General features: G+C 38.5%; 1 protein-coding gene across 2 annotated transcripts; it reads right to left on the bottom strand.

The window, feature by feature from the left end:
* Positions 1–528: 528 nt before the first annotated feature.
* en1b (engrailed homeobox 1b) lies at positions 529–4609 on the bottom strand. Of its 2 annotated transcripts, none has more exons than XM_027027506.2 (2): positions 3841–4609; positions 529–1523 (listed from the first exon to the last, which is right to left on the bottom strand). In XM_027027506.2, the coding sequence occupies exons 1-2, from the start codon at positions 4346–4348 to the stop codon at positions 1192–1194; spliced, it is 840 nt and encodes a 279-aa protein (XP_026883307.1). In that variant the 5' UTR covers positions 4349–4609; the 3' UTR covers positions 529–1191. The 2 variants fall into 2 exon arrangements, with proteins under 2 accessions (XP_026883307.1, XP_026883309.1); XM_027027508.2 differs by having other exon boundaries at positions 530–1511.
* Between the last annotated feature and the right edge of the window lie 8024 nt (positions 4610–12633).

The following is a 12633-nucleotide window of genomic DNA, read 5'->3' as shown; positions in this document are numbered from 1 at the left end:
CCTAATTCCAGTTCAGCTGCTCAGTATATAAAATATATTATATTATATAAAATTATATTATAATAGTTCTGCAGTTAGATGATCACGCCATTAATCTGTGTGTGTGTGTGTGTGTGTGTGTGTGTGTGTGTGTGTGTGTGTGTGTGTGTGTGTGTGTGTGTGCGCGCCCGCGCGTGTGAGCCCATTTTACTCTTTCAGTTAAGCCTTCTTTGTCTATGCTAAGACGGAAAGTACAGGCTTACCAAGAGCGTGGAATATTTGCAGGAAAGGGGATCCATTGAAATGCGTGTCCGAAACATAGATTAATATAGCTGTCTGTAAACTAATTGATCCTATTTGAGCCCGAAACATAGATATTTCAGCTCTACCATTTAGACTCAACACTTAATTTTACAATTTAGATTATAGGATGGCTCCCTAAAAATGTCCCGTTGACCGAAGAAATCATTTTTAATAGTGAAAGTCGCCATCAAACCATGCGGTGTCTAATTAGCAAGCATATTCAAGTCATCATAAAATTTAATGTTAACTGAAAAGAAAACGACTAGAGTGTAACATTTAGATCTTAAATGTTACATTTTACACTTAAGAAATTTTAGACATAAAATTTAGACTTGATGGTATCTGAAAGGGGTTGTTACAATTTAGCCAAAAGATTCGATATACTTCAGCTAAGCTACTAGGCTAACATGATGTGAAAGGGAAAAAAAAACAATGGCGCGTTCTACCTTTTTTTTATTTCAGACAACATAATCTCTAAACATATTAAAATCTTTGGCTTGAAGCGTCGGTTCAGTCACGCGTGTTTAGAATTGTGAGACAGGGGACTTTAGAGAAAGGGTTATCACAAAACGCTAAGGAATCTGACAACTGGGCCTTCGGGGACGGAGAGCAACAACATCGGGAAAGGAGAGAAACGATAAAAATGTCCAGCAAGTAAGGAGAAGTACAGGTACCCCCCTACCTGAATTTAAATATATACATCTTACAGTTTTGGCTATATATAAATCTTCATAGTGTTCGTATTTAGATGTGTGTCCATATAGTGTAGCCTAGGATAGATTTGTTTAAATAGGGAGTCTTCGAATCGAGAATTCTCCTCTTCTCCATACATTTGTTTCACAAAAGATATGAAAAAAGTCGCTTTGGGTCAGCGTCTGTCGCTTTTCTTGTGAAGAGATGAGGCAGTTATTATTCGCTGTCATCCTTGTCGTCTTGAATTGTGGTCGTGGAATGGTTGTAGAGTCCCTGGGCCATGAGCTGGAGCGCGAGACCATTCTTGTAGCCGCTGGCCTTTTTGATTTTTGCCCTCTTATTCTGGAACCAGATTTTTATTTGAGACTCATTGAGGTTGAGTTCTTGGGCCAGTGATTGCCGCCTTTGCTCCGTAATGTACCGATTCGCCTGAAACTCGGCTTTAAGTCTTTGCAGCTGTTCAGCCGTAAAAGCGGTTCTCGGTCGCTTGTCTTCTTTGTCGCCTTTCTTCTTTTTCAATTTTCGTGTCCTTGGGCCTGGTGTGGAAACAACAATAAAACGAAGACGTAAATATCATGCAGCCCTGTCAACATTTCAAACTTGCAGTTGATACGAATTTGCTCAATAGCACTAAATTTGACTACGATACGATGGAAATGGAGGCCCACATGGTTGTGCGGTCCTTAAAGCACTGGACTGTTGCTTTTTCTTTCCTTTTTTTGCAATAATTTCGTTCTTTTGATACCCAGTTTCTCTGGTTACATCCAAGATTATTGGAGCCCTTGTATTAATTACGCGATCAGTGCATATAGGTAAAATCACGGATTAAATTCCTTAAGAATGTTATATCTCCCCCTCTGCATTCATTCTTTTTAATGTTTATTACATATTTGTATTACACTTATATAATAAACGGAGTATTTCTTCAAATGAAACAATTCTTTATACATAGCGGAATATACCAGTTAAAATCATGCACAATTAGTAAATAAAACAAAGACTGTGGGAATCGCCATATGGAGTTATCCCACTAAAAGGAAGGTGGTGGCATTTCTGTTCTAAATATGACCATATGACACGCAACTCTGTGAATCTCATTCAAGAGCACACGCAGAACCTAAGGCAGTCTAGATTTTATTACACAAATATACAGGTCATCCCAAATCTTTTGTATAGCTCGTAATGGAGTCATGCTGGCCCAGCGAGGACATGCGTCTGCAAACGCCCGCTCCTAGGCCTCAGCTCCCGACTCTTGGTTTACTTCACAGACGCAGAGCATCAAAAGAGTCCCTGTAGGTCGGCGAATTGCCCTTAACTAAGAACAGGCTTCTCATTTTAAAATCACATAATAATAGCCGAGGACGGAATTCTTGCTCATGAACTGATAATCCACAAACGGCACCGAGCCATGTTCACTAACTGAAAAAAATAGACAGTCCTTGCACATACTGGAAAATGACTACATGACCAGATAAATATTCTATAATATTATTTTTCATCAGTTATATTAGTTACAGTCATCTTTTAAAACTCCCCGCCAAATATCATGTCAAAACTACAATAGGCCAACTATAGTTATAGTAATAATAATAATAATAATAATAATAATAATAATAATAATAATAATAATAATAATAATAGCCCCCAGGTGTGGGGATATGAAATAATGTTAAAAAAATATCACGGTTAAAGTGAGTACACTGTACACTCCAAACGTGCGTATACATATTCATTCATATAGTATATCCTCTTAGAGTGGGTAAAGTTCCCGCAGTTCTCAGGGTTTGTTGCGTCTACATTATCATTTAGCATCGTAAATTCTGTACATTTTTTAATATCTTTATTTTAAGCGCACAAAATCACCTTTATCCACTCGAAGTGAAAATCCTACCTTCATAATCTACCTGTATAGAAAGGAAATTAACAGTCCATTAATTTATCTTGCTTTGCTTTTGATCGTATACAATGACCATCACATGAAAAAATGTGCCTTTAACCATTTGATGAAAATCTGGATTTCTTTCTTCTTTAATAGCTACATTCGCATTTTCACAGTAACCAACCCACACAGGCCGGACAAACGCACAAGAGGAGACTGAGTCAGTAAGTCAGTGATAGCTCAATCAGTAAGTCAATCACTGAAGTCAATCAAAGCATCTTTTCAAACCATCCACACTGTCAGGTGTGGTGGACGTGGGAATACCTTTACAGCCAGTAAAGGAAGCGACAGAAAAATCTATTCCATAGTCTGCAGTCAAGATGAGTTATAATTCCTATGCAATTCAGAGATTCATGTTAGCTGAAAGATAGTACAGCTGTACTGGTTACAGGTACACTAAAAACGTCTATCAATTCTACACAGCTGCTAGGCTACCAGCCTAACGGTTAATTAAATCGCTCATGACTAGATGGTCTCCGGTCAGTATATAAATTACTTTAGAGCCTAACTTGTTTCTCATTGCAAATTTACATATATATGCAAATAAAAATGAATACAATAGGAAAATGTAAGGCTTCCAGGGAAACACCCACAATAAGTAATAAATGTGTGCCTCACGAATATTTTCACTTCAGCAATATGCACAATTATTATTATTGTTGTTGTTGTTGTTATATTGATTCTGGTGGTGGTAGTTTTACAGTAATGGGATATTACATACTTTTAGAACATATTGTAATATAAATCTAAAATTACGTCCAGAGACATGTCTCTAAGGTTTACGTCGGGCCCTCTGGAATGCGTAAAAGAGGCTAAATATCAAATATACAAATTAAATAAAACACTTGGTCAAGAATGATTATTTACACAAATTCAGCTCTCTGAACCGAATGTAATGTAACACAGTTAAGAAACTTGGGCCTTACCAGATGAGGGTCTGTCAGAATATCTGGTGCAGTATACCCACGCAGGCCATAGTAAAGGCTGCGTCGATTCTTTACTTGGCGGCGTCCCTCCGTTAGCGTTCACCACCATTATAGACGTGTTTTCCCCGTACTTCGACGTAGTAGTTCCATTTCCCTCGACTAGTTTTGCAGAAGTCGTCTTAGACGACGGCGACGACGACGAAGACGAAGAAGAAGTGCTGTCACTACTGCAGTTGGAATCCTGGCAAAGGCTGCTTGTGTGAGAGGGCCTTATTATCAAAGGGTTAACGTTCTCTCGGCCCGAGGTCTGGGCACGCTCTCTATTCCCAGGATCTTTTTTACAGCCGAAGTCCGGCCGCAGAATATTATCGATAAAAAAGTTCGTGGTTCTGTGGACTTGCGGCGCTGCCTGGTGAGGTAAAATCGGAGGGGACGGTACGTTAGGAGAAAGCGAGACGCTGTCTCCTTCAGTCGAATCACGACTATTTTGATCCTTTTGCTCCTCCATAGCTAGGACAGCTGGATCGCACTTTCCACGCCAAAATTCCACTTGTTGCCAAGAACTTTATCCGGTCGGTGACAAAAATGATACCGTTCTGTAATATAGCAATGAAAGGTATATTAAATACCTTCAAACGGGACCGTCACACCATCGGAATGCCTCGGAGTCAAAGCGTTTCAAGTACAAAACGCACCCGTTCTTCACGTCAGACAATACATCGCGCGATGCTCCGCAGTCCCAGCCTCGCTCCCCCGTATGACAGCTCGCGCTTCCTAAACTCTTTCTAAAATCGCTTTGCTCCTCGCGTACTTTCTCTCCCCCCCCCCGCCCCCCTCAACCGGAAGCACGTGAGCGGGACACACGTGCAATGGACCAATAGGGTGAGAATATCCTCGCTGTCACGAGAAAGAACGTCCAATCGAATTTTACAATTTTCTGCCAATAAAGAAAGGGTGGATTTTTAAATATCTTATATGCTGGTGCATACTTAATCCACTCCAGTAAGCACTCGGTGTTTCTGCATCTGTAGAAGCGCATAACAATGATGATAAGACGGCGCAACCAAATCATTTAATATTTCAGATGTTCGTGAACAGCTCGGATCGCAAATGCAGAGAAGTGCTCTTACAATGATTGTTATTGACTGGTGTCATAGAATACTAGCTTTTACGATACACGCATGGCGATTTATTATTATATTGAAGTAATCTCATCGAAGAACTGTTATTAGAATTATTGCTGTTGCTGCCTTTGTGGATAATAATATTAAACAGAAAAAGAGGAGCGCAGTATGATAATTATAGTAGTAAAGGTAATAGTGGTAGTTGTAGTAGTAATAATTAGCCCCTTAAAAAAAAACATTTTTTTGTCTGTATAGTTTTTTCATTGTTACAGTGTTGAAGTGTGTTATACGCTTATTTAGTTTTAATCATAGAGCATTATTATGTGACAGAGTATTTTATAAACAATAGGATAACAATTACATAGAGAGCACAGAAAATAATGCTCTTTCATTTGACCATTCGTTACTTATACAATTGTTCATTGTCAGCCAAAGAGTCATTACGCCCAAAGCATGTCAGTGTGTTCTCAATGCGTTTTGTAAACTTGGTTTTCATCGCTCTACAAAAAAAAAAAAAAAAAAAAAAAAAAAAACAGTGTTTACTTATTTTATTTTTTTAATTTATTTACTTAGCCTCCTTACTTATAAGCGCCAGTCTTTACTAAAAAGTGAAGTGCAAGCTGTCCGAACAGAACGGTCTATAATCATGTAATATGCTTACTCATATTTACACAAAACATTTAGCCCAGTTTTCTACATTTATCCCAGTTATCTACAAACCCTGCAATGGATTACAACAAAATCTTACGATGACTCCACATCAGCTTTCTCAATTAGGTTCCTTAAAATATTACCCACGGCCGTCTCAGGGAAAAAAAAAATGCAAGCGAGCGCACGCAAACAATCATAATTAGGCCTTCTCAAAAATGGAACTTTAGTGTATGTAGCACTTATTCTTATAAAACAGGCTGGGTTTGAAATCTTTATTCGAAAAGCTCTAGTGGGTACTTAATAAATTTCTAATTAGGACACTATCAATATGCTATTTAAGCCAAGTAGCCATTGTAAGACGTGCTCCTTTTCAGGCGGTAAATTAGTACTCCGGCTCTTATCTCGGGTGCCTGCGACGTCTTGAGAGGGACTGCAAAAGATAATTTATAGGTTTTAATTAGCGTTCATTCCGCCTGATCAGCTTGGCGTTCATCACAGGCAAGCGAATAAAAGGCGGTCAAAGGCACTGTCACTACCCGCTGGCAGGGCGCTTTATCAAGGTAAGCAGGGCCGTATTACACGAGGTGCGGAGAGCGACGTAATTTCCCCAGTGCTGATAAAGCCTCTTGAATAATGCCGAAGTCATCGGAGACACCATTTACTGAAATGACTTTATTGACGACTTAACGTCGGTAATTCATTTTGTCCTTCATGTATCGGGGCCGGATTGGGTACAGTAATGGGATGATGAATGTACCGACGAAAAGCATCTCGTATTATTGAATGTAACACCCACGCCTTTCTCTAAATGTCCCCAAAATCATGTAAAAATCGAAGCTGCAACTATTTTAATTTCGTTATGGGCGGGTTGAAATATTGTCCTGTTCCGCATAGCTCTGTTGCGTGGAGCGCGGGATGTTTAATTAACACAACGCGAAGTGCTCTGAAGGTGAGTGAGTGGGTGTAGAATACAAGCTCTGGCGTATGGTTATGGGCGAAATTATTTGATAAACACAAGCCTTCGATAAGTAAGACTGTGAAATGAATAAATCCACTCTAGGCCTGCTTTTTTGTGGAAACGGAGTCGAAAGCTTCGCCTCATGTGCTTTAACAAATGACAACTGATGTCATGCGGAGCTGCGATTCAGAGCATCACTTTTACCCCGATTCTATAATGGCTTTCGCTGCGCCCACGGGATGTTGTGTTCGGTTTTGTTTAGCTACTATTAGCGCCAGATACAACAGCCCGGTTCCATTCTTACACGAGGTCTAAGGTCAATCACACTCCTAGGTCTAGGGGTCCATGCAGCACTGGGCGAACAAGGTGTAAACCGCGTCATGCTGTCACTCGCTTCCATCATTTCAATTAAAGCGAAGGACAAACGCCGAGGTTTCCTGAGTGTTTACAGAGGATTCGGTTCTTACAAAATCTGGGTTGCCAGGTATGTAGCTTTGTCCAGTGACTGCACCTTAGCCAGCCTTCCAGTGAACGCATACTGACGAAATGTGTTGCTTTAATTTTCAGCACTAGGCTAGCACTAGGCTAGACATACACATGTCTCAAAGAAAAAAATAGTGAGACGTCAAACTCGGCCACAAAATAGACTAAATATCGCGAGCATACAATGAGTTTCACGTTTTTTTTTACTGATAAAAAAGGGTCCGGTCAAAGTTAGCAAAATTTTATTTTCAAGATAGGCTGCCCCTAAGATTAGAAGATGAAAAGTATTAAATGATTATGTTATATAAGTCCCAGATTATTATGTATGTATTGTTCGCTTGTGATATGTTACCTGTCGTTGTTGTTTGCTTATTGACGAAATATAGGCCAAACATTTCAAGATTTTCGATTCGATTTAAACCGGTAAGATAATAACAAGGTCCCGAGTATAAAAAATAAAACAAATAAAACAAAAAAACAAAAAAAACTCTCAATATTCAAATCACAAATACTCAGCACAAATAAAGCAAATATGACTTTAACATAATCTAAATCTATTGTTAAGATTTTGATTAAATTGTTGCTTATCATTTTAACTTGCTTAATGGGAAACGTAAATTTGCCTCGTTTGACGGGAAATTATACAAACTTGTTCTGAAGAGGCTTTATTCACACTATATTCTAAAAAACAAAACAAAACAATTTAACAGTTTTCAACTCTCAGGTTGGCCATTTTATTATTTAAACGCAAAAACGTCATAGTAAGCTACTAAGCGTAAAGCTCGTTCTTTTCAGGTAGATTCAAGTTTAAACAGCTGAAAAATAAAAATAGCAACTGCCATAGGTCAGCCTACATTCAAATGTAAGCACTATAAGAGGAAGGAAAAAAAACACAAAATAGATTTTGTCTTTTGAAAATTTCCAGCAAATGTAAATTCTGTCTGCAGTGGATGGCTTCCTGCAAAAAGAAATGATGTGATAGTATGGTATATGTTTAAAAGTGTCACGTATGAAACCCGTTAACGTAATAATAATGCATGCGAAAACAATACAATACGAAGAACAATATGGTAAAACAGAGATTGTCTAATTGTAAAGCCGTCCTAGGCTGTTGAAGAAAAACATTACACATGCGCCTCCCTAAGGATATCGCGTGTATGACAAGTGCTCTTGTAGCTAGGGAGAGGCTACAAATAAAGTGTGAAGAAAAGATCGTAGTAGCACAGGGGCAAAGGAAAAGCCGTGGGGACTGATCTTAGTAGTTCATTATCATATAATAGTTCATATAATAGTTCATTATTATAGTAGTTCATTATTACCTTAGCCACGCCTACAAATCGTCTAAAATGATTTGCTAGAAGCTGGACGTTTGTATGTTTACAAACAAAACCAAACCTGTGTGTTTGTTTGTATGTTTGTACATAACTTAAGTATTATCTTGTCACTGACATAACCAAGATAAAGAATATGAAGCGTTATCTGCCGTCCCCTTCTCGGTCTTCTAAGGTAATAAGGATGTAATGCTATCTCGCGTGTTTTGGAGGCCATCTTGTGGACGAATAGAAAACGCTTCTACCACTGAACTCAAGCGCTTTAGACGTTAAATTAGTGATACTAGGTACAGCGAGTGAAAAACTCATTTTAAAAAGAGGTGCAGATTACATATTCGAAATTTTAATTTAAAACAAATAAAAACATTTTAAATCTTGATTAAATCTAATATTTAGTTATTAGGAACTAATAAGGCGCAAGGACATTTTTTGCCTTTTTCCCCATCCACATATCAGTATTTAGTGATTTGTACAAATATATATATATCTTCATGAAATGTTTGACTTTGACAGGGACACTAATGTATTTCAACAGACACAATATATCAATAGCAGATTTAGCTCTGAGAGGCCAACAGTCAGTGCTCAGATTCCAAGGACAGTTCACAAGAACTACAAAAATATTTAACATGACATGGGAAGAATTGGAGAAATGCAAAAATTAAAAAAATGTTTTTCCAAAAACAAAAATATATTCTATCTGCAAACCTTCAAATGTTGTAAACCCTAAAAATGACAATCACTACCACAATAAAAACGTTTACATAAACATTAACGCAGTAAAAAGTTATTTCTTCCAATGGAAGACGTAGATGTATTTTTTCTGACACATCTCTACCAGTTCCGCTTTGACTCACAAAAATTGTGTTTTAGTACAATAGGTACAAACATATTGAGACACAACTAAGGCCTGTATGTGTCAGAATAGGCCGAACAAAACCCCAGTCTCAACATAAATAAACTTATGAGGTGTGTGATAAGACAATACTCACCACCATCATTAGAATAAAACCCCTAACTTGCGCCGTCACTCGTTTACACTACCTTGCGTAAGTGTACAATTACAGACTATCCTAGCATGAACAATTTGTCAGCCAATTTCTCCCCTGATCATTGGTCAGTTTCTGACCTTAGAATCACTGCTGACTTTATATTATTTGATGGTGCGACATCGTCATTGCAGCATTGTCACTGACAAAGTAGTGGGTGTGGCGGTCGTATGATGACCAGTAGTGTTTCTTGTGGTTTTACGTATGTCGATATCACTGCTGGGCGGAGAGTGGTCTAGTAATACAGAAATACATGGAGACCCGCACTCAAACGTAAAGGAAGCAACAAGATAATTTCTGCTTAAGACATTTTATCATAAGGCTGATATGTTTACGCTCAAGCTGTCCTCCTCGCCAATAAAGATTAATCGCATATGTGTTGATCTACCGCAAATGTTTAACAAATGTCAACATTTATCACATAGTTCGTGACGCCTCACATACATCTGCATAGGCTTTTGACAAAAATACAAAATTGACATATTTATGTACTATGCAGACCAGCAAGTGGTAGCACCACCAGCAATGGACAAAGCAAGCTTGCGGCAAAGTGGTTTAAGGGGTATGTTCAACAGCACACCCTTAGGTGTTTAAATATGTTTAATCAATAGAACTTCGTTCTCTCTGGTTTTTGAAGAAGTTTCTTCACTGGCACCACGTGGAAAGTTAACAGAAAACAGATGCCTATGCCTATTTCCTAATCTAATTAATTTAAATAACGGTAGAATTTGTGCTAACGCCTGTCAAGCGTTGCTGCGCAAGCTTACAAAGCAGGTCTTGCTGCACGAAACAAAGGCGATAGGTTACCTTTTATGAAGATCCCATTTCTGGACTTAAAAGCAGTAGAAGGACAATTCCCAGCACACCTGGACAACTCCGTTTCGGGTAGCCAAGTGACTTAAACACTGCCATTTTGGGCAATCGGTAATGAGTTGCCAGTTCAAGCCTCATCACCGCCAAGTTGCCACTGTTGGACCCCTGAGCAAGGTCCTTAACTCTAAATCGCTCAGTATCTATTCAGACATATTTATAAATCGCTTGGGATAAAAGCGTCAGCTAAATTCTGTAAACGTAAATGTTTTGTCATCCCAGGAACAAGCAGTGGAAATTCCTTTTGAATTCCAGAGGAGTTCACCCAGAACTACAAGCTTGAACGAAACGGCCAACACGTGAGAATTTGTAACCTCTGGGTATAGTTTTAAAGAGCGCAGTTTAACTAAAAACGTAGTTATAATACATTAAATAGTGTTTAACTATTTTCGTTCAGATCTTAACTTTTTCTTGCATCTGTCGCCCCTGGCTTGCTCACTGGTGTCTTGGACGTTTCTAAAGCTTCTTTGTGACATTTTGTAAAAAAAAAAATGCGGTGTATATATTCGATTTGATCCAGTATGTGCATACAGAAAACATCTTTCCTCTTTGAATGTAACTTTGCATTGCCTGTGACGTTCTCTTTACTAACGTACATGATATATTGATTTTGTTTAGCTTTTATAAGGCTAACATGCACCACTGGCTAGTTTGTTTTAAACTATATCCCATTTTTGTTCCGTGGTCATGCTAGACCGGCTGAGCTTAAACATTCGACCATTGAAACGCAACGATATTACGTACTCTTAGGCTAGTGTGCAAATCTGCTAGTGTGCAAATCTACAAGCATGCAATCCCTTCTCTCCCCTTGTTCAGACAAACTAAATGGCTATGTAACTTGTTCTGATGTAAATATTCTGACTGTTTTGTTTGTCTCTTCGAAGTTTTTTTTTTTTCACCAAGCTGTCTGTCTTGATATTCATAGTTTGTCAATATCAAGAACATTTATTAAATCCTGCAGTTATCTGAATTTAATGTTTGTTTTGGTTAGAAAGTATTGTGATCATGTTGACTTGAATGAGGGTGATGAATAAGTGGGACATGGTAATCTTTGTAGTGCAAAGCAAACCATTATACACATGAACCTTGCTCAAACCATAATGCCAAAAAAAGATGCAAGATAATTCTTTATTCCTACTGGTGCTATAGTAATTGATGTGATGGTCACCTAAAATATCCAGCCAAAAGCAGCCCTGTGGGGACAAACTAATCCGTGAGTTTGGTTAAAAAAAAAAAAAAAAAAAAAAAAAAAAAAAAAAGAGCTAGCAGATGTTGAACTGTTCTCTACCTACACGTGAGTATGAATATACAAAACTAGGTAGTGGTGGTGTAGCTGAGAATCATCTGTGGGGCAGAGACATGGCCTAGATAAACCAGAGGGTGACTACAAATCATTTGCACCTTTTGGGGCTAATGGCAGCCTACTTGTTTTACCCCAGGGTTTGTTTTAGTTTTCCTTCCTGTGCCTCACTCAAATCTATACTAAGACATTTGTCAATGCCTTTCTCTTATGTCTTGTTGATTAATTTTAAAGTTAACTCCAAAGCTAACTAGTTTGGTTGCTTAGAGGTATCTAATCTAGACCTCTTGCTTGCTAACTTGCTCCTTCTAGCTACAGTTAGCTAGTTTAGTGATTTAATTGTTGACCTCTTTATGCTGTTAGCCAGCTTGGTACCTCCCCATAAACCACCCATCAGAGCAGAGCTCATCAATTATTCTTGAGCCCACCAAAAATGGTTGGGGAAAACCTATTCTAGGGCAAAATTATAAGGTAATAAATGGGTGTAAAAACTGAAGCTGGGTATATTTCACCTCGATCAAAGTCACATACCTTTTATATAGACATCAGAGAACAATTTAAAAATGTTTAATGAGTGCATTATATGGCATCTTTATAGTTGGCTGAAGCTGGAAAGAGAGCTCCCTCCACACTGAGCACAAGGGAAAAAAGACTGTGGGAAGTAACACCAGTTCACATTCCTTTACAGTTAAATAATCTAAACTTTTCTACCCCTGCCTCGTGTGTTCTATTTCCCTGCCCAGTAAACCACCTACTTTCTACACCACCTTAACTCTCTGCATTTTCCTTAAGAAGTTGGTAGTGTCAAGCAGTAATGGATGCTTGTGAATATTATGTACACCTCACCTCCACTAAACATGCCCCTTCCAATGCCACATCTTGAACCTGGTATTAGTGTGTTGTGGTCTGATTCCCCTAAGGCCTTATATGTACAAGGTTTCCACAGGGACTGGAACAGGTTCAATATCCAAGAGGGAGCCCTGATCCTGGAAGTGCCCCCACTTACTGCAATACCAGCACCCATGCA

This window comes from Electrophorus electricus, chromosome 16 (assembly GCF_013358815.1).
Source record: "Electrophorus electricus isolate fEleEle1 chromosome 16, fEleEle1.pri, whole genome shotgun sequence".
Taxonomy (NCBI): domain Eukaryota; kingdom Metazoa; phylum Chordata; class Actinopteri; order Gymnotiformes; family Gymnotidae; genus Electrophorus; species Electrophorus electricus.
This window is presented reverse-complemented; position numbering and strand designations above follow the sequence as displayed.

Coding starts and splice junctions, on each gene's coding strand:
- en1b (XM_027027506.2), bottom strand. CDS start 4,348: ATGGAGGAGCAAAAGGATCAAAATAGTCGTGATTCGACTGAAGGAGAC. Junction 1,524..3,840: donor TTCTGACAGACCCTCATCTG/GTAAGGCCCAAG, acceptor GTTTTATTGTTG/TTTCCACACCAGGCCCAAGG.